This window comes from Alosa sapidissima, chromosome 4, assembly GCF_018492685.1.
Source record: "Alosa sapidissima isolate fAloSap1 chromosome 4, fAloSap1.pri, whole genome shotgun sequence".
Lineage (NCBI taxonomy): Eukaryota > Metazoa > Chordata > Actinopteri > Clupeiformes > Clupeidae > Alosa > Alosa sapidissima.
The window spans coordinates 11,298,719-11,324,255 of record NC_055960.1 but is presented as its reverse complement, the minus strand read 5'-3'; the positions used below and the strand labels follow the sequence as shown (position 1 = coordinate 11,324,255).

At 45.1% G+C, this 25,537-nt stretch overlaps 2 protein-coding genes across 3 annotated transcripts in view; both read right to left on the bottom strand.

Moving 5' to 3' along the window:
• mtss1 (MTSS I-BAR domain containing 1) overlaps positions 1 to 10,354 on the bottom strand; it is a 69,057-nt gene extending 58,703 nt beyond the window's left edge. Inside the window, exon 1 of one of the 2 annotated variants that reach the window (XM_042089326.1) lies at positions 9,289 to 10,354. In XM_042089326.1, the coding sequence (XP_041945260.1) occupies positions 9,289 to 9,360 (72 nt within the window). In that variant the 5' untranslated portion in view covers positions 9,361 to 10,354. The remainder of the gene's footprint in view (positions 1 to 9,288) is intronic. The other variant, XM_042089327.1, reaches the window with a different exon arrangement.
• A 791-nt stretch (positions 10,355 to 11,145) lies between these two features.
• Positions 11,146 to 17,171, bottom strand: osgn1 (oxidative stress induced growth inhibitor 1). Its single transcript, XM_042090093.1, has 6 exons — positions 16,890 to 17,171; positions 15,678 to 15,748; positions 15,425 to 15,561; positions 14,816 to 15,007; positions 14,323 to 14,414; positions 11,146 to 14,013 (listed from the first exon to the last, which is right to left on the bottom strand). Exons 2-6 carry the CDS (start codon positions 15,730 to 15,732, stop codon positions 12,966 to 12,968), a joined length of 1,524 nt encoding a protein of 507 aa, XP_041946027.1. The 5' UTR covers positions 15,733 to 15,748; positions 16,890 to 17,171; the 3' UTR covers positions 11,146 to 12,965.
• Positions 17,172 to 25,537: the final 8,366 nt, after the last annotated feature.

Here is a 25,537-nt window from a genome sequence, read left to right as displayed (position 1 = left end):
AGGGGAAACACAATAAATCATTATGCACAGTCCATAGCATACATGTTTGTGGTTAGCATAGATTGTTGTAATGTCAGACAAAATTGCATTGTCTTTTGTTTTAACAACAGTTTATATTTGAATGATTCACTTTGTAACCCAATAACGAGTATGGAGGAAGACAGTTGGCTTGGGGAACTGAACATGGGCCGAGAGATTCTGTGGTAGAATTGTAGGACTGGAGCAACCTCTGGGGGGGATGGGGGGAGGTATTCCAAGTGGGTGGTTTGTGGTTTAGGGACAAACTTGGGTTCTTAACTCAGAGTAAGTCATAAACCTCCAAATAGAGGAGCTCTGTGTCTTCATTCTAGCAAAACAAAGTGTCATACCCCCCCCAGGTCTGGAGACTGATGGCAAACTTAAACCAGCAGACATCCATACCCTTGGCATATACTGCCTTTAGAATGTCCAGTGGTGTTCAAAATGCAGGAGATTTTTACAAAATGAAGAGAACATGTATTACATAATACCACAATGCTCGCATTCAGTACACAATGGGCACAACTTATGCTACATGGCAAATCAACTGAACCCTGTAATCAAAATAACTGTATGTGCCACTCTCAGAGCGACAGAGACTCATACGGGTGGGTGCATTAACATTAATGTTTACTAGTATCCATTTCTGCTCACACAGCACAAGTGGGACAACTCCAGCCTCCTAAGGCTAGACTGGGCGAGAAGACTGGGAGAGGATTAATGCCTCTTAAAACAAGCCAGGGCTAAATCCCAACTCATCAGCACTCCCAAGCTGTTGGCCCCCACTGAGCACAGGCCCACACAACGCCTGAATTAAACACATTAGCCACTAGTGGATACTAAACAAAATGTCCCATACAGGTTACCAGACGCCATCCTTTAAAACTGACCAACAGTAGAATCAACTTGCATTCTTTGAAGTGTCTTTTAAGTGAGTTTATGCGCCAAGAAGTTGATAAGTGTTATGATAATAAAGACCATGGAACACTTCTCATGTGATGGCATAGTGCTGGGCGGTATGACCAAAAATGTATATCACGGTATTTTTCAAAATTCTTACGGTTTCACGGTATATGACGGTATTTTTTTCCCCCATGCATAATCAGACGTTCACAGCATTTTCTACAGGTTGAGAGAGGAATTGCTGCAGTACACTGACTAAGGATGGTCTATTTTACTGTCATGACGTAGAATAACTCCACACTAGTGGTAATGCAGTTTTGCATGGCCCCAGAAAATGATGCTGTTTACAAAGAGCCAATCATGATTCTAATGAAGAATCTAATCAGAATGCAAAGACAATTGCAGTCAAAATACAGAACTTTTACTGTGCAAATTTCACAAACATCTTGTATAAAACCAATACAAAAAGTAGTGCAACTTGCAATAATTATACTTTTTTGAAAATTATACAATTTAAAATAAAACCTCTCTGCTAATAGGCCTATTTGACAGAGTAAGCATATCAGAAACATGCCTTATTGTTATTGTGTGGTTTACATGACGTTAGCGGTAGGCTAACGTTAACTTCATGTGGATGTGTCTTGTTAGCCTGCCATGAGCTGGTCATTAACAAAAAAGTTCGTTTTGGTGCACTGATGAGTCAGGATCATTCCTAACTAGCCAGCTAGTATTGCTCAGTGCATGTCTATACATGCTTTACTTGCTACCTGAATAATTTCAGCGAATATTCTTAAGGTGAGATGAATGATAAGAACATTAAACTTCACTGTGTTCCACAGGGACTCCTGGGACTTTGTAGAAAGTCACCTGCTTTCACTCACCCTAATCCCCTCCACCCACCAAACCCCTGCCCACCCAACCAACGGGGCTAATCCCAGACTGGCGCGGAAGACGGCGCCAGAAAACAGGTCAGTGGAGCGCCAGGCCCAAAAGAGCCATTAAGGTCACAGAGGGGAGGAAGGAAAGCAAGAAAGAGGCAATTAGAATAAGTGACAGGGAGAGAGGAAATTAACAGTAGGAGATGGACAGCAACATCGAGGCCTTCACCATTCCAGGCGTGCCAGCCAGGCCATGGGGATGGGGGTGGGGTGGAGACGCCAACACAAGGCTGGTCTTGTGTGACAAACCAGCCGGCCTGAGATGACCCTGCCTAGTGCCCAGGTGTGAGTTACTCACGGGGACGGCAAAGCTGCAACTCGGACTTCCAAGGGAGTGCTGTAAAGTCCTGATTTTTTTTTCCGGTTTATGCATGGGGCGGATAATTAACATTTTGGCAACAGCCTTACAGTCCTTCTGTGCTGCATCAAAATTTTGTAACTGTATGGACTTTTCCGTATCGACTGCACATGTGCATGCGAGTTTTCAAGCACCACCTCATAGGTCAAGATCTACGCCAATTATACTTTTTAGCAGACATTTCATGCAAAGGGACTAGAGCACAGATGTACATATTCATTTGAGTGTTTGCTACCTGGAATAAATGATGGAAGGCCCCCTCATAAAACCAAAAAAAAAAAAAAGTTATTTTATTTCATGCTTCAGACAATTAGATTACCAGCAACAGTATTTTAACTAGGTAGCATGCTTGTTTAAGATAAAGAAGAAAACCGGTTACGAAGTGGCAAAATCATTTAGCAGGCACTTCTATCCAAAACGACTGACATTTGATATTACAAGGGCCACTGTCCCCGGAGCAACTCGGGGTTAAGAGCCTTGCTCAAGGCCACACAAGCAGGGCACAAGGCCACAACTTCACAGGCTACTGCATGCTAGCCCAGCTCCTTAGCCACTACGTTACCACTGCCCCAATGACTTTTCTGCAGTGCAAAGACTGTTTGAATGACACAGCTTGTGCTGCTGAGAGACGTATCCGCAACAGCAAAAGGAGTATACTTTGGAGACACCCATGCGCAAGACCATATGACTAGGAAGCATACCGGGCCTTGACCAAAGGCTGGTTGTGGGAAAGGGTCTGGTTAATTCAGACATCTTTCTTTCAAGTGAGTATTCATCCGCCCAGCTTGAAATCTCTCAGACATGGAAGGAGCAATGGTCGGGTGGCAGAGAAGTGTTGAACTGGCAGAGGCAGCTGTGATTTTCCATCTCCTCTCCGGTACACAGCAAGGACTTGAGTCTGCTGGTAGCTGCTGGAAAGCTAACAGTTTTTTACCTCCTCCTCCTCCTCCACACAAAAAGTGTTCTGTGTGGATGTTAACAAGATGAGGCAAGCAGAGGTACAAAGGGGATGATCAGTCGGGGTCGTTCTAGTAGGCTTTCTGTTCTTTTGTGGACAACTCCAGACACTTGCAGGCCTCAAGACAAAAACATTTGACTTGTTTGTAGGGTTTTTCCCTTTACAGCAAAAAAAAAAAGCTTAAAACACGCTTCTCCTGAGCTCCAGGAAAAACAGTTTTCCTCTTGTCCATGCAAGAGCAGCTGAATAATAAATCTGAGGAAACTGTTCCAAAAGCTGCTGTCGGTGTTTGCTTGCTCCTCTACACTGTTTTCGTGTAGATGGGAGAAACAGAAACCGGTTTGTTTAAAAAGGTTTGGTTCACGATTTCAGCAAAGTGAAAGTGCGTAAGCGCAGGAGATTGATTTCTCAACAAACTGTGGTCATCGAGAATGATTAGAAAAACACAGGCTGAAGACTCTGGCACTGGATCTGATTGGCACTGACATCATTATGACTGGGTGTTCTAAGCTCCAGCACCAGTTCTACTTTTCTGCTGTTTAATGGTCCAGTTCAAATAGCTTTTCTCCTAAGCATGTTTAAGTGGAAAATATGGCCTCTAGTTATTCTTGAGGGGAATGAAACGAAATGAGTAGAGTTGCAGACAGATAAGGATCGATTTTAGTGAGCTGCCATCACTGGATTCTTCCTTGAGTGCGATGGCAGCTGTAAACACAAGTCCTGTCTTCAAACAGTCGATGCATTGTTCAGCGTGTTGTGAATGTCAAGACCTTATTTAAAGGTAAGGGAAAGAGACCAATCAAACCAACATCCTTTCTTTTGACTCCTTCTTCCTCTACTTTGAGGGGGGGGGGAGGGGGGGGGGGGAGAACTGACCCACAAGTTTGGTCAGTAAATGACAAAAGGCAACTTTGGGGACCCTTGGTAGTTTAGCAATAGCCTGTGAAACATGGGGCCCTGTAGACACATTCCCCAACCTTTAGCCAAATGTCTGCTAGCCAAGCTGATAATGCTCCCGAGTACGAGGGTTAGGTTCCCACCGTCAGCCAGCTCAGACTCCTGCTATGTGCAAATGCCTGAAGTCCTTTGTTAGAGAAAGGGATATTGAGTTTCCTGGTGCTCAAGCAGAAATTGTGACCAGTGGCAAGAGTACCTTGCAAAACCTGACCTGGATGATGAGTCAGATAGTAGGCTAATTGTATTGAAATCATCTTCACCCCACACCCACTCATTTTCACACACCTGTTTTGATAGGAAAGTTGGATATGTAAATGTGAAATTAAATATTGCACTGAGCTGTCCGTATTTAATAACTATTCATGTTTACATTCTTCCCTCCTAGAAATCTGGGTGGGAAAGGAAAGTAAGATGAACATGAACGAAGGGGTCTTCCGCTCCTGAGTTAGTCTTCCAGGCGTCGGGCCACCGGGGGTCATCTCCAGCCTTGGTATGGTGTTATCGCAGAGGAAGCCCGTCACTGTGATTTGTACAAAAGGGGGCTGCCTTCCTGTGTCTGTGGGGAGTTCTCTGAGTCACGCCCATCAGAGAGTCTACACATCCATGTTTCTTTCATGCCTCCCCCCACCCCTCCATGCAGTCTCTCTAAAGCAGGACGACTCCTGTGAAGAGTCTCCCCTGAGCGTTGCTTTCAACTGCATGAGAGCCTGTGGATCATTCTCTGCCTCTTCGAGCCCAGCAAAAGAGAGGCAGGAAAAAAAAAAAAAAAAACACAATAATCTCCTTCTGTTGCCATGGAGTAGGAGAAGAAAACAAAGAAGGGAGGGGGGAGATGGGAAAAAACAGTAACCTGTTGGTCGGCTATATCAGATGACAAACAACAACAGCATGTGATGCCTACTGCCCACTGTGAAGAGTGAAGAGAGGTGGTACATTGAAACCTTCTATGGACTTGTGCCATACATTCTGGGCCGGCCTCCGCTTCACTCTCTGTGATTCCTGACGTTCTGGCCAACATCCCCGGGCTTTTTCATTTCTCTGGAGCAGAGGGACTCGAATATACCCATTCGCTGCGCACCATTTGTTTGATTAATAATTAAGGAATGCAACAAGACCATGGGGCCTCTTTTTCATCTCAAAGCATCAGTGGCTAATGATATATAATATGCAGAGATACGGCTGGCACCTAAAGGAGACAACCTGGGTTCTCGAATAGAGCACATTGAATGTGTGTCTGTGTGTTTTTATGGGCAGTGATGACAGTGAGTTTCACTGATTGACATCCTTGTGTTTGTCAGCTGAATAGTAAAGGATATAAAACACTTAAACCAACACAGTAAAATGCCACGCTTCCACGAGTGGGCCACGGCCTCTGCGTGTGAGGCGGTGTAGTTCGTGGGCATGACTAAGTTGACACCTGACTGACGATAAACCCTACCCACTTCCATCTTGAGCTGGGCGTGAAAATGTTCTCTTTTATTACACAGGGCAGGGCTCCAGAGCCACTCCCAGAATTCCTGACTCCCACAGAGCCGACTACCTAGGAACCATTACACCATGCTTCAGGCCACAGGGCTTCCAACTCTTGCTTTTTTTGTCTACTTGTCAAGGCAACAATATATTCTTGAGCTGAAACATCAGCCCACAACAGGGATCTGCTAGGCCCATGTCTTTCCAAAAAAAAAAAAAAGTGTGGACATATACTCATCTCAAAACAAAAAAACATGAAAAATGTCAACTCTATACCTTCTTCTTATATCCAGATTGTGCATGATTCAAGTAGAGGATAGCCTTTATGATCTCAGCATACCGGTCAGTGCCAGGCACAACAACAGTGACTCAGGCCTTACTCATTTCCATAAACCCTGTCTACTTTTTCCAGACGTTTCCTGCTGCTCATGGCAGTGCGTCTTATGAGGGGGGGTTCTGTGGCACAACTGGCTACAGCGCCCATACCATATTGGTGTCCACGTGGACCCGGGTTTGAGTCTGACCTGGGACATTTCCCAAACTCACACTCGCTTTCTGTCACTGTCTTCACAGTGCTACCGGATTAAAGCCCCCCCCCCCCCCCCCCCCCCCCCCCACACACACACACACACACACACGCACACACACACACACACTAAAAAAAACTAGTGCATCTGATGCATAACTCAGACTGGGCGAGCACTGTGAGGAGTGTGGGGAGGTGAGTGAGTGCAGACTGATGCTCTTTGTACTGGGCCACCGGTCCCACAGCACAGAGTACTCACAAACATCCTCCTCGTCCAAAGATGCCAACTGTGTAAGCCTTTGCTTGCTTCCTGTGAAAACACCGGCAATGTTCACAGCAGGTCCAACACAAAAAAAACACCACACCACAGGTGGAAAGAAAAAAGGCTTCTTTTGCCTAAATGTTGAGAGAACTCGACAAACAGAACACATAATCACACCGGGACTGCAAAGCGAACTTCCCATGTTGTTAGTATTCCCTGCCATAACCTCTCCGAGGCGCGCTGGAGCCAAAACAACAAGATATCAGCAGATCCCTGGGACAAGGGAATGGCCAACCCCAAGATTGCCTTTCAGAAAAAGCATAACACGACCGAGGGCTAATTTAGCACCTGCACACCTGGGAAAACACAAGAGGAGTTTTTTATTACAGTGACAATATACAGAACATGTGGAGAGCTGGAGGAAGTTCTCAAACACTCCAAAGAGTTCTCATACTCCAAAAAGAGGCAGTCTCGGGTGGACTGGGAAGGGTGGAGCTGAAGACCCAGAGCAACCAGAGGGCATCTTTCTAGGCTGACCACCAACTGCTGAATCCGAATTCCATGTGTGTGTGTATGTGTTTTTGTTTCTTTGTTTGTGTGTTTGTGTGTGATAATCATAGGCCTGCTTGACGATTCTGATCTTGATACTACGCAGCAAGGTTACAGTCTTACTCAGGGTAGCCGTGGCCTACTGGTTAGCGCTTCGGACTTGTAACCGGAGGGTTGCCGGTTCGAACCCCGGCCAGTAGGGCTGAAGTGCCCTTGAGCAAGGCACCTAACCCCTCACTGCTCCCCGAGCGCCGCTGTTGTTGCAGGCAGCTCACTGCGCCGGGATTAGTGTGTGCTTCACCTCACTGTGTGTTCACTGTGTGCTGAGTGTGTTGGGGTTATATCTACAGTCCATAAAACGTATACCCTTCATGGGCTTTGAAGAGACCCAGATGAGAGGGATTGATCGATGAACAGGAAGCTTCTGTACCCTGAGGCATATAGCTGCAGCCCTTGAGAATGAAAGAGAGATCATCCCACTTGCCTTCATCAAAGAGAGTAGGGCCTACTGTAAACATCTGAAACTCAAACGGATGTGTGGTAAGCATGAAAAGCGACTTCAGAAGAACATGACGGAAGGTATGGTTGGTTGGGGGAGATTGAATGGAATTCTGCCAATTTTACCTCCTTATGAAGATTTTTCATATGAACCATGGCAATCCCCAGGACAGTCCAAACACTGTTAGGCTGCCAGTTGAGTTTGATTAAAAATTAATAGGACCAGATGGCAAGGGTGTGATTGTGCCATACGAGCAATTTTTAAGATTAGGCTGTACATACATACATCCCCCTTCCCCGTGTCTTGAAAAAACATTAGGGACAATGGGTGCTTCAATATGAAACTTAGATAGAAACACACACTGTCCAGCATTTCCAAACATCCAAGCATCCTACTGTTTTAATATGTGTTTGGTTCTAATTTCTATGTTTGGGCCATAGCCTAGGACATCTTCCATGGTGAGTAGACCTAGTACATTTTTAGCTTGCCATCCACCCCCGTTGGGTTCTGAGGTGCACCCTAACCACTCAGCATGACACACTTTGAATACTCAAAAAAAACTAGGAAGTCCCTTTTCCTGTGAGTCAGGCAGGCTGTTGGTTTCCACATGGACACACAAAAGGAGAACTCATGGACGCACAAAAAGAAAGGCATTACGCCACTGATCCCATTGCCACATTCTACCGCCACTAAAACCTGTTCAAATTTAGCCACACACACACACCTTGGTTTATGTGCTGTAATTCTTAACAGGCTCAACTTTGCAACAGTTGGATGTTTTTTTTATTTTACACCACCGAGTGGCACATAATTGGCATTTTGCGAGATGGAAAAAATGGCAATATTACAGTCAGCAAACCAAACACACGATTCCTGTAGCCCCCACTATTTCAAAAAAGCAAAAAAAGGGAAATCAACAGAACCATAAAAGCCCTGGGACTGAATCTACACTCACTGAAACAGAGGTCAGATAAACCAGGTGAGTAAATAATTGGAGGCCTATATGCATTTCAAGCCACCAAACACAAGGAAACTATACTAGCTCTGTTTACAAAACATATGCACACTGCATAAATTCACTCAAATCCTCCAGTCCCAACCTATCTCCTCAGTTTCCAAAATAATTGCCCAAAATGGCAACTTGGATCTAAGACCAAGTTGGCTTAACCTGTCCAGCCATTTACTGACTGTAACTGTAAGTGAAACATAGTGATACAAGTCACAGGCGTTACTTTTTTACATTCATACTCTGAGTGAACGTGAAATGCTTATGTTAACCATTTTAAAAGGACTAGACACCTAGAAAAAATAGACATGATGTGTCATCATGGTGGTGGCCAGCTGCACACTACGTCGACGTTAAATTGCATATAAAGTTGGGACATACTGGGTTCATCAGACATTTTATGAAGATAAGACGTGACAAACAGATATCCATACATAACCAAGAAAATTCATGTCATGGATTTCAATACCTATTACCGTGGGTCAAGGGAGAAAACATGACACATGCGATAACAAGCATTCCATGCCATCATAACGTTACTGGGAGAGATAGCCTACGTCTTGTTCATAACATTTCAGTAATAACCAAATAATGGGAGATCATGTGCATTGTCTGTAAAGAAAAAAACATCGTCCATGACTTGCAATGTTGCGCACTGCATAGCTTTGTAGATCCCTGTAAGGACATCAAAGCAAAGCTGGCTAACTGTTGCCAACGAGGCTCGTCCTTTAGGCTGTATCATGCGTGTGCTGAACAGCTGGTCTCTGCAATCGAGCTGATGTGACCTACAATTCTAACAACTGTGTTTCTGGATTATAGTGTTTCAATCAGTCAAGTTACTCACCTTCATATCGCTCATGATGATCTGAAAGAGCCCCCCAAGAGCGCTGCATTCCTTTTCTATACCAGCATCCATTTTCCAAGTCCGAAACCACAAAGAGTTTTGTGGAGTTAGATGTTTTAGTTTAAGTTATAAACTACGAATGCTGATGTGTGAAATATAACGACCGAATGTTGAGCCAAATGTGTAGCTCAAACGAACATAAGATTAAACAGTGGGAGAAAAGTCTCGGCTGAGATAACAACAAAAAAAGGCTCAAGGGAAAACAAAATCAATAGCTACGTAGACCTATACTATTCCTCAGTTAGCGTAGCTAGCAAGTTCATTGGCTGGCTAGCTAGCTAGCTCGCCAACTAACTAATGTTAGAAATAGCTAGCCAACTTATTTGACCACTGAAAAAAACATTGCATTCTTTGATGAGTATTGTAGAGACACGCCGTATCGAGTCGAAATTGCCTGTGCATCACAAAAAAAAATCAACCGAACCTCAAATAAATTGCGTTATCGATGATGAAATCAAAGAAACCCTAAGATATCTGCAACTGTGGACTTAAGTCGCTTGCTAACTAGCTACCTGACAAACGTTAGTCGAGGTAGAAAGATGAGTTAACTTGTCACGTTAGCGAAACAGCCTGTTTTCCATAGTTCCATTCAATCCATTTGATGGGTGCTAAGTCCGTTGCCTTCGTGTGTCTTGCCGTCCAAAACGTGTTGGTACGCCTGCATTAAGAAGATGCTGAGATATCTACAGTTTTAATTGAAATTCTCTCAAGAACGCATATCGTCCTGGCAGTCGTGCCGTGCCGCCACTGTGTGTGCCGCGCTCCAAATTCCTTGCTTCCCTGTAGCCTACTTGATCAGCGGCCTCATCCCTGGGCGGAGCAAGCACATTTCGGGTGATTCCGTTCTTTTCCGTGATGGAACACCTTGCTACGTGAGAATTAAATAAATAAGCCCCTTAAGTAAAAACTTTACAGGAATGAATGCTTCATTGAATTACCAGTCAAACTCAATTTAACCCAACTTTGTTATCAAACTTCATAGCCAAGAATTTGAAAAGACGAGGCAGATATTCGCTTATATTTGCAGTAGCCTAGGCTACAACGTCTCAATTTAAGAGTAGCATACTCTCGCGGGCACTGATAACTTACTTGCAGTGGCCAAAGGGCACACTGCATTACAAGGAACACCCTTAAGTGGAGTCAAAAGTAACTTACAAATACACTGGTAGTGCAAAATAGGCATTTGAAATGCAGGCATGACAGCATGCCTTTCTCCACATTATACCTGGTGCCCTCCCCTCCCTTATGAAACATACTGTATTTAGACTCCCTGTCAGATCAGCTGTGAGCTGTCTCATAGCAACTGTAAGAGAATATTCAAAGCATGTACTGACACAGTATTCATGTAGCCTACTGTACGTGAACAGGGTCCTCTAGTGGTTGTGCATGTCCCAATGATTTGGGAGGGTCACCTTGCTAGTATAACAACACCCTGAGCCAAGGCAAATAAGATGAGCTCCTGATTTCATACCCTTCCAAAATGTAGGCCTACCTTCAAATCTGTAATTCACATTGATGTAGACTGATTCATAGTTAAGTCACCATTGAATTTATATAGTAGGTAGGGTATGAAAAATTGATAATTTCAAGATCAATCAATATCCCAACATGTCATATTTCATGTCCATTTACATTAGCTGAGGACTCCGGCTTTAATAGATGAAGGTATTCTTCGCAGACATTGCACTTCTCTGTTGAGAAGCACTGTGTTTGAAAACTTCAGGAAACTTTGAATGCACTGCCACCTAGTGTTCATAAGAGAGATACTAGTCACAAAAAGAGCAGCAGAAACCAAAATTGTGTTGTGAAAACTTTGTATTTGATAAACAATGGATACAAATAAAATCTGAAAATATTCAATTCACCAATTTCATGATTCCATAGAGTGTTTACAAAGATTTGGTTAGCTGCCATTATAGAACACAAATTAGAGCCATTCTAAGAAGATTAAGCAAATTTGTCAAACATTTCCTTCTATAAAATATTACACGGACATTCTTCTTAAAAGACAGTAGAATATCAAATGAAGATGTCTTAATAGAAAATCAAAGATACCCCAATTACTTAAACACTGCTTAAATAACAGTAGCAAAAGCCTATGCATCCACTAAAGTAATGCATCCAGGTAATGTCAAAAGTCTCTTTTTTTATATACAGTTGGCATAAAGAGGAATCAGACAGACTAATGAAAGCCAAGGCAAATGTGAGTTCCAGTAGTGGACAGTGACCTAACTGACAGAGTGGTTTCAACAGATCCCAGGAACATCTGAGCTTACAGGCCAGAGTAGTGCAGTCCTGGAAACAGGGAAATATATTGCATAAAACCGGCAAACTCTCAGGCCTTTGGTTGTGAGACACAGGGTTATCACAACCATTACCACCTACACGTATATGAAATAATAAATGTTTACAAATGATAAAAGTACAAAAGTCACCCTGGTGTGGTCACAACCATACAACATTGGGTCAAGTTACAAGACATAAAGATCACAAAAATAAAAGGCTGCAACCCAAATGAAGGAGTTCGGTTTCAGGAATGCGGGTGTTAAAACGGCATTTTTTAAAATGCATTCACTTTGGGATTACCATGGTTGGCTCCTTCATGACAGTTTGCTGACTTGTTTGGCAGATGGAGAGGATAGAAAGAGCACCAACACTGACTGAAATGCAGCTAAAAGAAGGCTTTCTATAGTCCTTACACCAATAAAAAAAACATAAAAATCTCAAACTCCTACCAAAGGCAAGATAACCCATCTGTAACATCTGTGCAACAATACATTTTGTTTCCCAGGCAAAGACAACAATCAATAAGAAGATAAGCAGCAGAACACATCTTTTCATAGATCTTTTTTTTGGGTGCTTTCCTTAGACCATCATAAAAGAAAAGGTTCAAAGAAAGGTAGGAGTAACTATATCAGTACCAGGAATGATCATTTTGTTTTTTGCTTGGCAAACACTCCCTTTGCATTTAAGGATTCTTTACAGGGTATACGGATTCATTTTTGTAAAATATGCACATGTACAGCCTACAAAAGATATGAAACAAATAATTCAAATATGTGTCAATAATATTTAGTAGTAGTGTTTTTACTGCTTTTATCCAGGAAACCCTGAAACCCTGTGAAAAAAAAAAGAATGACACCGACCTGGTATAAAAAAGGGGTCGTACATTATTTGCCATCCTAAACATTAACTAAGTGCATCTGTGTCACAAGAATCTGAAATGATTACTCTTACAACAAATACAGTTGTCTGACTTCAACCTTTGGACTCCAAAGCCCAGTTGGATTTCTACAAATAAGCTTGATCTATCTCTCTTTCCTCCTGTGCATTGAATTGGGGGGCACGTTACAGCTTTTATTGCAGTTTCATAATTCACTGTTACCCATGACGACCAGACTTTTGGCACGAGACGCTCTCTGAGCTCTAGCTCTTTGTGACCTGAGGGGTCTCCTCGCTGCACGGTGCAGTCCGCACCATGCAAGCCCTGAGATGAGCTACAATATCAGAGCTCTGGGGAAAACCAAGAGGCGAGTGGCCAGGAGGGAAGTTGTGGCTAGCCTATTAGTGTTCAATACTCCTCCAGGCCACTAGGGGGTGCTGCGGAGAGCTCCCGTCTATGCTACCGTGGCCTCTGCACTCAACTTCTTCTCTCGCTGCTTGCGTGCCATGTTGCTAGCAATGGCCAATGCACCACCTTTGAGGAAGCGCACAAAGTTCTCCCCCACCAGCGGTCCCATGGCGTACAGTCCCTGCTCTTGGGCAGACTCGTGAGTGAACGGGTCCACGTCCAGTGGGTTGCGTCTGCAGCTGATGGGTTCTTGGGTGTCGAGCCCCAGATGGCGTCCTTCCTCGGCCAGGAAGGACAGATTGGGATGGGCGCCAATCAGCACCAAGACCATGGAGACCTGCATCACAGTCTGCCGTCCCCCCTCTCCCTCCAGGACACACTTGCGGTCAGGTCGGATGGCCAGAATGCGGTGCTTGGGGAAGCTGGTGTAGCCGGGGTAGGAGCAGCATTGGGAGTCAGGGCTGGTGTCGACCGAGGACATGAGCGGGGTCTCCGACGACCCTGTGCTTGATAGCACATCGCCCGGCCGGTGCTGCTGCTGGGTCATCATCTGGTGCACCTTGTGGTACTCTGGGTAGAGCATCTTGGGCAGCTGGTTGAAGATGAGCCCCGGGTCACTCACCGAGCGTCTGAAGGCATGGTACACCGGTATGCTGAGATGGTGGGTGGCCAGCACGGCGTCTGCTGCAGTCAGCCCCGCGCCGACCACCAGCACCGGGTCTGACGTGTTGTCCAGTCGCCCGTCGGAGATGGCGGCCTCCAGCTCCCAGAAGCTGTGAGACACGAAGGGCAAGCTCTCGCCCTCCACGCCCAGGCGGGCCGGGATGTCGTGGGTGCCTGTGGCCAGCACCACGTTCTCCGCGAACACAGAGAAATGCTCCTCCTCGATGCCTTCCTCGCTTTCCTCCTCCACAAACGCCCTCTTCTGGACACCCTGGATCTTCCACACAGTGCTGCCCGTCTGCTCCACATCCACACGCTGGACAGATGTTACCATGCCGCACGCAAAGTTCCGCTCCAGGCCCATCTGGGTGACATAATGCTGGTAATAAGACGCTATCTCGGCAGGCGTGGCTCTGTCATTCCTCACATTCCTGGAATATAAGGGGGAGGAGGGGGATTACATAAATAGGCTATGTTCAGGCAACGCCCCTTCCCTTTTTTGTCAAATATGAATGAGGCTCATATCAGAATTGAGACATTTAGGTTCCATGTGACTTTATGCTGTTAAACAAAATGTTTTTTTAGAGCTTTGAACATTTTAGCATATCCAACTTTCCCTGTAAAGTTGAGCTAGTTCTAAATTAAAAAAAAAAATAACAGAAAATCATTACTATGGATAATGGATATGGCCTCTGATGATCGTGACAATCAACTTGAAAGTTGATATTGTGCATGCACACCTGCGTTTCTCCCTCATCCAGTCTTTCAACTTCAGCCCAGGTAGTTCCATCCAGTTGGCGAGACTGAGAGTGAGCATAGATCCCTCCATTGCCTGAAACCGAAACAATGCCTGTAAATGCTGAGTCATAGTCAACATGCAAAGTCACATCCACATCAGATGACCGTAGCCTAGGCACAACAAACCACACTGTTGCTTCTGTTCCTTCCTTTGCTATAAATGCAAATACACCAGGCTGACTGACCTCAATTATGCTGGACAAAGTTATCCTTATTTCAAATACACAAATGAGGCCTGCAATAACTACACAATATGTAAGTTTCATATTTAGATGCACAGAGATAAAATAGAAAAGATATCAACAATTAAGCTTATCTATATGTGTTTGCATTTGTAATGCAAAACCGGACGCTGGCTATTTTTCTGCTGACCACCAACATGACCTACATTCACACTCAGATTAGGCCGGTCAAGCCCACTACATGGCAACTCACATGCCAGGCACCTCCAGGCGGGCCTTTGCCGAGAACCAGGTGAGGGGTCGCCCGCTCTGGCTCGTAGCGCCACAGGAGAGGGGAAGCGTAGTCCAGCCCGAAGTCACTGTCCGGCAGAAGCAGAGAGTCAAAGAGCACCGCCACCGGGTTGGACGACCGACCTTCCAGCCCCTCACACAGGTACTCCAGATCCTGACACACACACACACACACAGACACACACACAGTGATGATTTGCACAATATTTTCTGATGGGTAATTTTGTCTGGGCACTCTCCCATTTATACTGGCCAACAATTTTTTTCAACTGGAGAACGTCAATTATCAGTGGGCAACTTTCACGATCATCCGATTAAAACATTACAAACTACGTCATGTGTTATCCTGACAACATCACTCAAAGAGTTGCCATGAGCATCATAACAGCAATCCTTAGTCTTCTCATACCACACATACTTGACTCCAACTCCTACTTTGATTATCTTGTCATAGGTGAGAATCCAGTGTGTCCAGATTCAGATTTTACTGTGTACACATGCAAGCAGTTCCTATCCTTTGGCATTTCATCTATGAATTCTCTCAGGTCCCTTTTCCTACAAATGTTATTACCTGCTCCAACAAGGAGAGATGAGAGTTCTCATCTAGCTTGTTCTGGAGCATGGAATTGGGATGGACACCCTCAGGGGACAGGTAGGGCGTGTAGCCTGACAGCAAGTAGGACAAGCAGATGCCAGATGGGCCATTACCTGTTGTGTTAGAAATATAGGTGTTAAGAGCAATGTGAGACCAGCTGCTGGAGTTACACTACTTAATTTAGTTTCAATTTTGAAACTCAGGCACATTTTTGTGATAGTTGACTCACCAATAACAACAACCGGCAGAATGTCTCCACACACATCTTTGTCATACAGATCCATGGCTTTACCTGTTGGTCTGAAATGAATCAAACTAGTCAGACCAAACGAATGGGGATCTCAGTACTTTAAAATAAACATTATACTACTATTTACATCATGAACAGGAAAATCAAACCTAATGTCAGGTAGACACTACAGTATGGCCCACGATTTCTTACACATACACAGTCAGCAATCAGTGGAAAGACGAGAAGTTACCAAACTAAAAATGATAGGGCTAACCCCACATAGGCTTCCTTATTCAGAGAGCGAGAGAGGCTGCAGTGGGCTGACTGAGCGCACACCGACACACGGCTTCGATCCAAGCTCGCCCGCCAAGAGTAGCTGTTACATAAGATAACTATCCAAGTTAAGAGTGAGCGTGACGCTGCAGAAAGTTTAAAGTGACAGCTCTGGAACGGGGGGCAAGTAGGCTGAAGCAAAAAGCCCTTGCCTCATACTGACTGTACAGTAGGCTACTGGAAACCACACTATAGGGTTAAAATCACAGCAAGAGAGAGGGGAAGTAACACGTTTTGAGTGTAAACCGATGACTTAAAACAGCGGTAACAATGCAATACATTTAATAACAGCGAGGAGGTGGAACTTTACTTTTACAGAGTTTAAGATTGCGAACCCCAGTTACATTGTCCTAACCGAGGCCATAGCCATGAAGTCTGCTAACGGTACAGCACTTCTACGGAGACACTTCCCTTGCGTCCGATTGCCAGCCAGTGGCGGACAGTAGGAAGGTTAAAACAGATGGATAGGCTACCTAATTGGATTGCAATTACCGACAGACGGTGGACTATTGAATACGTTGGTTAGACGTCTGGTGTGTAACCTAGATCTAACTTAGCATGTGCTCAAACATCTGATCATCAGCCCAATTCGTCTTTTGTTGATGCAGAGGAACTAACGATAACGACGTTAAGAGAGGAACTAACGATATACACGCAGCGCACGTCAAAATGAAGAAAATGCGCGATTAGCTAACAGATCTAGCATTAAACCTGACCATACTCTTACGAGCCCATCTCTAGTCTAATGCAAAGTAAACCCACAATACAACGAAAGCTACCTTGTTGGTTAAATTTACATCAGACAACCACGAGGATACGTAACTCACCCATATCTCGATTATAACCTTGGCTAACGTTAGATGGCTAGATACTCACTAGTTGTTGAAGAATGGTTACGAGACGCTGATTTTGATATCGGATCCTTTATTCTCCAACGAGAAATTTCAGGGGTTACCCGACAGTTCAGCCAACATTAAAATCTCATTCAGTTTCCTGAGAGTGAAGTCTCTCTTGTCTTAACATCCGACTGACTAACGCGTCCTTTCCTTGTCTACTGTGTAGCCGGTAGACAAGACTGTTGGCAATCGCCACTCGGCACGGCAGCCTCTTCCACTCAGACGATAAGCGGCAAGCGTGAGCATGGAGTGGTTTTATAATACTGCACTGCCTGGGTCGTGACTGACCAATCGTGGACTGCAGGTAATGACGCCATTTAAGCGCAAATGCGGCTGCGTTGTGTTTGTTTTCGTCTGGTATTTTCATTGGCTAAGAAAGACATAGACTACGCCAAACCAATCAGAAACAAGTGCGCATTACTGCGTTACGTCTTTCCCCAGTTGCTGAATGGTTCATATCACGTTACAACAGAACTAATGCAAATGGCTGTAATCTTGGTTAATGTTCAATTTTTTTTTTATTTATCTCGCAGTTTGTATTTTTCCACTATACACTAACCAAATTGCTTCTTCATGCTATATAATAACATTTTGAAGTGCATCAAAGAACCCTCAAGGCGATATTCTTTGAAAAGGTGTAACAGTTGGTCTTTCTGAAGAACATTTCCCATGATGTAGGTTCAACACAAAAGCATGGTTCTTTATGGAACCATAGGGATGAAAATAAATAACTTTAAGCATATTTATTTATTAGAGTGTAGCCTTCAAGACTGGAAGTTTCCACACGTTTCCTTAGGCTATTTAACCTAGTTTTGTAGGCATACTTTACTATCTCATAGGTATTTTTGTAGGCATAATTTACAAATCATAGGCCTGTTCTATTTTAGTTTTAGGCCTATCATGAATTCTTTTCACTATTTTCTTGCATTCATATGGTTTTAGCCCATGAAATGTCAGGGTTTTTTCCCCTATTGATAATTAACAGTCTCTATTGGCTGACTACATTTCTTTTTCTTTTTTTCTTTTCTTTTTTTTCTTCCTGTGATGAACTTTTTCATTTCATAATCTTTCATCAAGTCATCATGACATGACCAAATCTCGAACTATGTGTAGACCTACATATTGGTTGACTACTTTTCCATAAAACCCAGCAGGGGTCTTTCTGTTGATGAATGCCTTTATGTGAATATTGTTCAATTTGGGCCACAAATAGCTATGCCACTGATACATTAAATCTTACATCCATTCACTCACTCTTCTGCCGTGTCATGCCAGGTTATCAGAGCATGTGAACCTCATGGCACAATAAAGATTGTAATCTATGTGGGCGCAGCTTGGGATGCATTCTGACCCACATCGCCTAGTTGTGAGCGTAAAATCAAATATCTTTTGAAGTTCCCGAAAATGAGACATTTTTACTATAGGCCTACAAACACTTAGGGTGATTCAACGTCACGAGTGGTGGGAAGACAGCAGGCCTCATTGTTCAAAAAAACTATACATCAGCATTCCTTTTCACTCTTTCCAAGAGCTGTGGGGCGTAGGTTTAAAAGCGACCAAGTAACTATCCCAACACGATAGTCCTCATACGCACACTAAAAAAAAAACAAAGCAGAGCTGAAGTCTCTTTCATCAAGATCAATGTGGTTGTCATAAGGGTAAAGCAGTTAAATAAATATGCTTACATAACTCTGCAGACTTTGCAAAAGTGACTGAACTACCTGCTAATGGGAAGGTCCATAAATCAATTACTTGTTTGCTGATTGGCTGGGTGTGCAGAGTGGTTATACATCTATACGGTGAATCGCCTCATTAGTCCAGGCACAGTAAGATCTGACCCAAAACTAATTGCAACAAAATTTATTTTCACATTTTTATATTTCAATTGGTGATCTAAACACCATAGTAAAAGTCTATGAAAATCCAGTTGGTGGAAATATGTTAAAATGAGGGTTGTTTTATGCATTATCCTTCAGCAAATACTGACAAAACTGTAATTAGAATGTTATAGAATAAGCAGTCTAAAGAATATCTGACCCCATCTAACTTAACATGGAATTTTAGAATATTGCATTGTTGAGGAACATTCTTTTATTTTCAAAGAGTTAGTACATTTCTCAGGCTTATTTCAGACTGGTTTGTTGCTAATTGGTGTCTATTTTTACATTTTGGCCCTTTGAATCAATGGAAATGGTTGTTGAGTCTTTAAATAGAGCCAGTGTGTTTTTGCATGTAAGTGTTCCACAATGTTAAAGTTGTACAAACACATAGTTAAGCATTATTCATGCTTATATGAAAGAATTTGACCTAATTTTCACATATCCCCTGTACTATAAAAGTTCAATAAAACTGCCAAAGGTGCAGCTTTTCGCCATTGACCTATGCACACATAATTCCAATTTTGACAATGTTCCACCACTTGGATTTTCATGGACTTTTGGTATGTGATTTGGGAAGGTTTCATGAACTGAATACAACAAAAATAATTTCTGTTGCAATTAGTTTTGGGTTGGGTGATTTTTTCTCATAGATTGCCTGGACTACATCTATATTCCATTATTAATAATCAGGAGTAATAAAAATAATAATAATAATAATAATAATAATAATAATAAGCTTTATTTGTATAGCACCTATACACAGAATGCAGCTCAAAGTGCTTTACATTTGGAGTAGAACTTATAGACCATTATTCCACTGCTTGGTTGAATTTCCCATTGTCCTACGTAATTTAGAACGACCATTAACCGTATGTTATCTGCACACCTATGAAGTAGATCCATTTTTTTGGCCGTATCACACTTGTATATTAATTCGCCGAACTCGTTGTGAAGTTTAAATGAACTGTCACGTTGCATCCGAGCTGTAAATGCAGACGTTCAGAACATTGCAACATTGTAGCATATGACGGAGGTGGCTTTTAGCTAGATGGATGACAGCAGGCTAAGTAAAAGCGATGTTTCAAAGCTAAAGTTCATCAGAATCTTGGGATACGCCCGCTTGACAACGGGAGAGATAGCACTAACGACTGGCCTTTGGCCGTAGCAACCATCCATTTAGAACTAGTAACGGCAGTTTGTCCTGTGAGTTGAGAAATTAGTTCTACAAACAAGACAGTTTTAGCTATTAAAACGTTTAAATTGTAACAGGAAATGAACACAACGCAAGTGGCAACAGTGGAATAAGCGGGATAATGGACTCCACGGTGGTCTGTTCACAGAAGTTAATGCACTACGAGGTTTAAACGGCCCTCCGCTTCGCGTCGGGGCCGTTTTACAACCTCGACCGTGCATTAACTTCTGTGAACAGACCACCGTGTCGTCCATTATCCCTTACGAATCTCTGCTTAATTTTCAGAATTCACCCTTCGCTAAGCCACACCCGAAAACCGCCAGGCCAATCGTGGCTTAGCAACCCGTCACTAGGCACGGGAGGTCTGACAAGCTTTTCGAGTTTTGCCCTTTTGCCATGTTAACCTGTGGAGACTGAAAGCCTGTGGGTCATGAAGGGCACTTATTTGGATGTGTGGTGCCCTAACCCACGTAAAGACACAGTGAAATAACATGTTACACTATAGAAACATGATATAATTGGGAACACATATTGTTCTAACTGTAAAAAATGGCATATTGCATGATATTTCCATAACCGCGAGATACACGCTTCACGATAACGGCAAGAAGTTGTTAACAGACGTTCACCAAGATGTATAGCCCATCAGCAATCTATTTAAAATAACACCTTTTTGAAGTACCATTCGTGATATGTTGTCAAATATTGAAGTTGTGGGAAGTACATAGCTTAAATCAGTGTTTCTCAAACTTTTTTTTTCTGGGGACCCACTTTTTATCGCGACCCAACTTTTTCTTTCATTCCCCACTTTGATCAAGGGGGCATTCTCGAGCCCCACCTGTCCCTCATCACTCTAAGAAAGTGGTAGGTCAAGCTTAAAATTGTCAAATTTATTGAAATAATGACAAGTTCTATATCCTCTTCAACAGAGTTAAAATCAGCTGGTGCTGCAGATATAATAATAAATAAATACATAACACACATATTTCTGTTTTCCAGCAACATATTAGGAAGCATAGGCCATTTTACTAGCCTAGAAATCTAGACGCGCCCCTAGCGGCCGCAAATTACATTTGCTGCCAGGGCTAGTCTAGCAACTCTCCGTTGGCTTGTGAGCTCCAGAAATCGAAACTTAATCAGGCCAATGAAATCGTGTATAGAGTCGTTAGGTGGGCTTAACATAATGATTGATGGCAGAGTTGCAACGGTTTGGCTTGAATTCCCTGCTACTCAGATTCCAAAAATAATTCAGTGGAAATGCATGGATTACAGTGTCTTCCAGTAGCAGCAACTGGAATCCATGCATTTCCACTGAATTATTTTTGGGCCACAACTTCGTGAAGATACTGTCTGTATAAATCGTCTTGTAAGTAAACTACCAGTGCTTTTTCAAAGTTCTCAATGTCTCGTTTTAAATGTCAGGGCCCTCGGAAGTCTACCAATGAAGTGTGGAGATACATTGAGCCTCGTAAATGGGTGTAATTGGGTGTAACAGTGATTTATTTGCACTATTGAAAAAGCTGTTGGTAGCATCGGCTAACTAGCGCCAGATTTTGGAGTGCAGGGGACAAGCCGAGATGGGCTATGAGACATACGTTCACACTCGGTATCATGTTTCAATACACTTTAGGTCAATATCACATTGGAATTCTCCTTTAATCCAAGGGGCGGGCAGAGAATTGTCTTTCAAACTGCCTAGGCATGCAATAGGCCAGCGCTACGGCCATATCCGTATCTGGTCGGCAAAACGGCAAATACATCCTTCTTCGAAACTCGTTATCCTGTTAAGCCCGCCTTAAGACTCTCTAACAAAATAGAGCGCTGTGATTGGATGACGTCAACGGCTCACTATGGATCACTATGGTTTGATACTAGACGTACAGGCTGAGCAAATTAATTTGCCGCCGCTAGGGTGCGTCTAGATTTCTAGGCTAACGTTTCAGCGATTTCGCTCAGAAATCTCAAAGTCTTAATACTGTCGCGATCGAGGTGCCTGTCCCATACTCAAGTGTTTTTGGTGAATGCAGTAATCTTATTTGCTAGGTGAGGTACAGTAGGTGCTTGTCTTTGCCTTGTAACTGGACATTTAACTCAAATGTATCGCTAAGATATATCAAATATATCGCTAAGATAGGCCAGCTTCGTCAAGAAATGTTCATTAGTGAACGTGCTTGCAGATTCAAACATGCGCTCTTCCTCCAAGAAGAGGCGACTCGGAGCTCAAACACGCGCGACAGCACTTTACCTCGGGAAAGCCACCTTGCCTCGCTGTGAAACAGTACAGCCTTTTGGTCAGCTACCATCTCTTCGCAAAGTGCGGAGAATAGACGCGCTTTTAAGGGCCGGGTTTTGATGAAATTCACCACTCTCACAACAACGTTCAAAATCTCCTGTAGGTCAGGACTAACTAAGCTGCCTTGACACGAGCGCTTCCCTGTGAATACAGTGCGTCCATTGCGCATCGGGTGCTACCTGGGCCCAGGCTACAGATAAAAAAATAAATGAAAAAAAAAACCTCCTGATCTGTTTCGACCTCACTCTGACCGTCACTATGGTCTAAAAAAGGGAATGATCACCTTCGTTCTGCCTATCAACGAGACCATATGTCAACAAAGTCATGCCCATGACCTCCGGAAGCAGAACGACTCGAGCTTGTAAATAGCGGAAATTGCTCCCGGTTCAGTCTCTCACCTTGATCGCCTCATCTGAGACCTGTGATACGTGAGTACGTTCTTTCACTGCTTTCTTGCTTTGACTGTGTTTGTTAGTCTGCATGTGGCAGTAACCTGTGTTTTTTTCAGGAAACTTCGTTTAACTTTGTTTAACTTGTTGACGCCTTTCCTGAGTTCACCCCATACCGCACGGCGGAGGGGCTAGTGTGAGCCTGCTGCCTGCGTTCGCGCACTGCTGCGGGCCGCCGTTTCAGTGTTATTTTCCTTTTGTGGGTGCCAGGTTTCCGGGTTGTTGTTTGTTAACTACTGTGTACCTTATCTGGCTGTTCGCGGCTAGTTGGGCTTGGTGTGAGCCTGCTGGGTGCGTTCGCGCACCGGCGTGGGCCACCGTTATTATTATTATTTCTGTTTACTGCTCTGGCAGCCGGAACCTGTGTGGGCCTGATCAGCGCGTATGTGCTCGGCCGCTTAGGCGCTAATGTTACTGTGTGCTTCTTGTTAGCTTTGTTGTTGTGTGCTAGGCTACTTGCAAAAGGTAAGTTTAGCTGTTTGTGTCTCTAGGTGCAGGTGCACGAGGTGCAGGCTGCTGTGTGTCTTTTCTCCAGTTGTCCACTGGTGTACGTCGGCGCGTGCGTTCGCGCACTGGTGGCCGCCTTCTTTGTGTATCTGTTGTGTACCCCCGTCGCTGCTGTCCGCAGCTAGCTTTGCCAGTGTGAGCCTGCTAAGCGTGTCCGCACGCTGCTTCAGGCCACCCGTGTACTGTATTACACCACTGCTGTATCTCTTTACGGGCTGCTGATTGCAGACCCAGTGCGTTGTACGGCCAAGGTAAGTGCCTTATTGTATTGTATTGTGTTGTATTGCATTGTGTTTTTCTGTGGTAGGCTATGGCGGCACACTACTGCAGAGTCTGTAGGGCCACGATGGCCCCCAATGACGGGCATAGAGAGTGTCCCGCTTGCCTTGGGGCCGCCCACCTCCTGGAGGATGTCGACAGCCCCTGCAGCGCAACCTGTGACCTTCCTAGGGAGGAACGGCTCCGCCGGGATGACCAGGCATGTGGCCACATGCGTGGATGGGACAGGCGGCGCTCACCCGACCGACCATCCCACTCTCATAGGCATGGCCGTAAGCATACGCACAAGCGTAAACGGCAACATGAGTCCCCTTCCAGGCATGATCAGGTGGAGGTCCCTGGACCTGCTAAGCGCTCGGCTCCAGCTGCCATGACCGAGGGTAATGGCACAGAGTCGCTTCAGATTCTCTCAGCTCTCCAGGCTCTGGCTAGGAGAATGGACAGGCTGAAGGGTCTCCAGGGCACGTCATCCCCTTCTCTGCCCCCTGGCCAGGAAGGTCTCTCCCCATCCAGGCCTGAGAGCCATGGTGCGGATGTTGATCTGGGTGATGTGGATGTGCTGTCGCTCCATGCCCCTCGTTCTACGATCGATGACGTAAGCGGGGATGGCCTCCTGGATGAGCTACATTCAGACATGGTGGAGCCAACTGATGAACCCACGGTGCCAGGGGAGATCCCCGTCGGCTCCTTGATGTCACGGGTGTTGAGTGCCTCCAAGATCCTGGGTCTTCAGGCCCCTATGCCAGACATGGCTTCCCTTGGGGGCGTCTGGGAAGGCGTCTCGCACAGCAGCCCACCACCCTGTATACCCGTGGCAGTGGATTACACGAAGGCGCTGCGGACGGCATGGGGTAAGTCGCTACAGCGCCCCCAATTCAATCCAGGTTGCCGTCAGCTGGCAAAGGCTGCCTATCCGGCCGACTCAGGGCTAGGGGATATGCCACCGGTCGAGCAGTCCATCGCCGCCTGGACTTCCCTGGGGCCTGCCAATGCATCTCCCAATCCACGCTGCCCGCGTAAGGAGTGTGCCAAGACGGACCGTCTCATCAGTCACTGCTTTGACGCATCAGCACGGGCAGCCCGTATGGGCAACGCCCTGGCTATAACTCTGGCGGCTCTGCGAAAAACGATGAGCCCCGAGGACCATGATGCAAGGGCCCTGGTGGATGCCGCACTGTCAGCCCACTCCCAGCTGACGCGTGATGTGGGGAGTGCTATGGCCTCTGCGGTGCTGTGCCGTAGATAGGTGTGGCTTGCCCAAACCTCTCTCCCTGATGCCATCAGGACAGACCTGTTAGGTCTCCCCGTGGTGCCTGGGCATGTGTTCCATCCAGACTTCCAGGGGGTGCTGGACAGAGTGGAACAGGCTGGCGCTTCTAGAGAAACTGGTCAGCGTGTGTGCCACAGGCGGGCTCCGGTTCCCCACAGGGCAGCATCAGGTAAGTATGGGCGGTGGCAGCCCGCCCGAACACCAAAGGTAAGTATCAACTATGCTGCCCCACAGGACCGGCGCTTTCGTGCACCAGACCAGAGCTCAGCCCCAACTCCCTGGCCCAGAGGACAGCAAAGACCTCGACGGGGCGCAGGCAGAGGTGCAGGCCGCGGTGGCGGTCCTGCCTAGGGATCCGGGGCTGCCCGTCGATTGCCCTTCCCAGCTGTCCAGGACCTCCTGGGAAGGGATTGTGGCAGACTCATGGGTTGTGGCTACGGTGACTCACGGTTACCGCCTACAGTTTCGACGGCGGCCCCCTATGTTTTCAAGGGTCAAGATGACGTCTGTGAAAGAACCCCTTTTAAATTCCGTGCTTGTCAAGGAGGTCCAGGAGTTGCTTCTGAAAAGGGCCATCTCAGAAGTACCGCTGCACGCACGGCACACTGGGTTTTATTCCAAATATTTTATTGTGCCCAAAAAAGACGGAAGTTACCGGCCGGTCCTCGACCTCAGGCCCTTGAACCAGTACCTCAAGGTGCTGCCATTCAAAATGGTCCACGTTGGAATAGTGATTCGTTCCATCCAGGAAGGGGAGT

Coding starts and splice junctions, on each gene's coding strand:
- osgn1 (XM_042090093.1), bottom strand. CDS start 15,732: ATGGATCTGTATGACAAAGATGTGTGTGGAGACATTCTGCCGGTTGTT. Junction 15,008..15,424: donor ATCTCTCCTTGTTGGAGCAG/GTAATAACATTT, acceptor TGTGTGTGTCAG/GATCTGGAGTACCTGTGTGA. Junction 14,415..14,815: donor CGCCTGGAGGTGCCTGGCAT/GTGAGTTGCCAT, acceptor TTTCGGTTTCAG/GCAATGGAGGGATCTATGCT.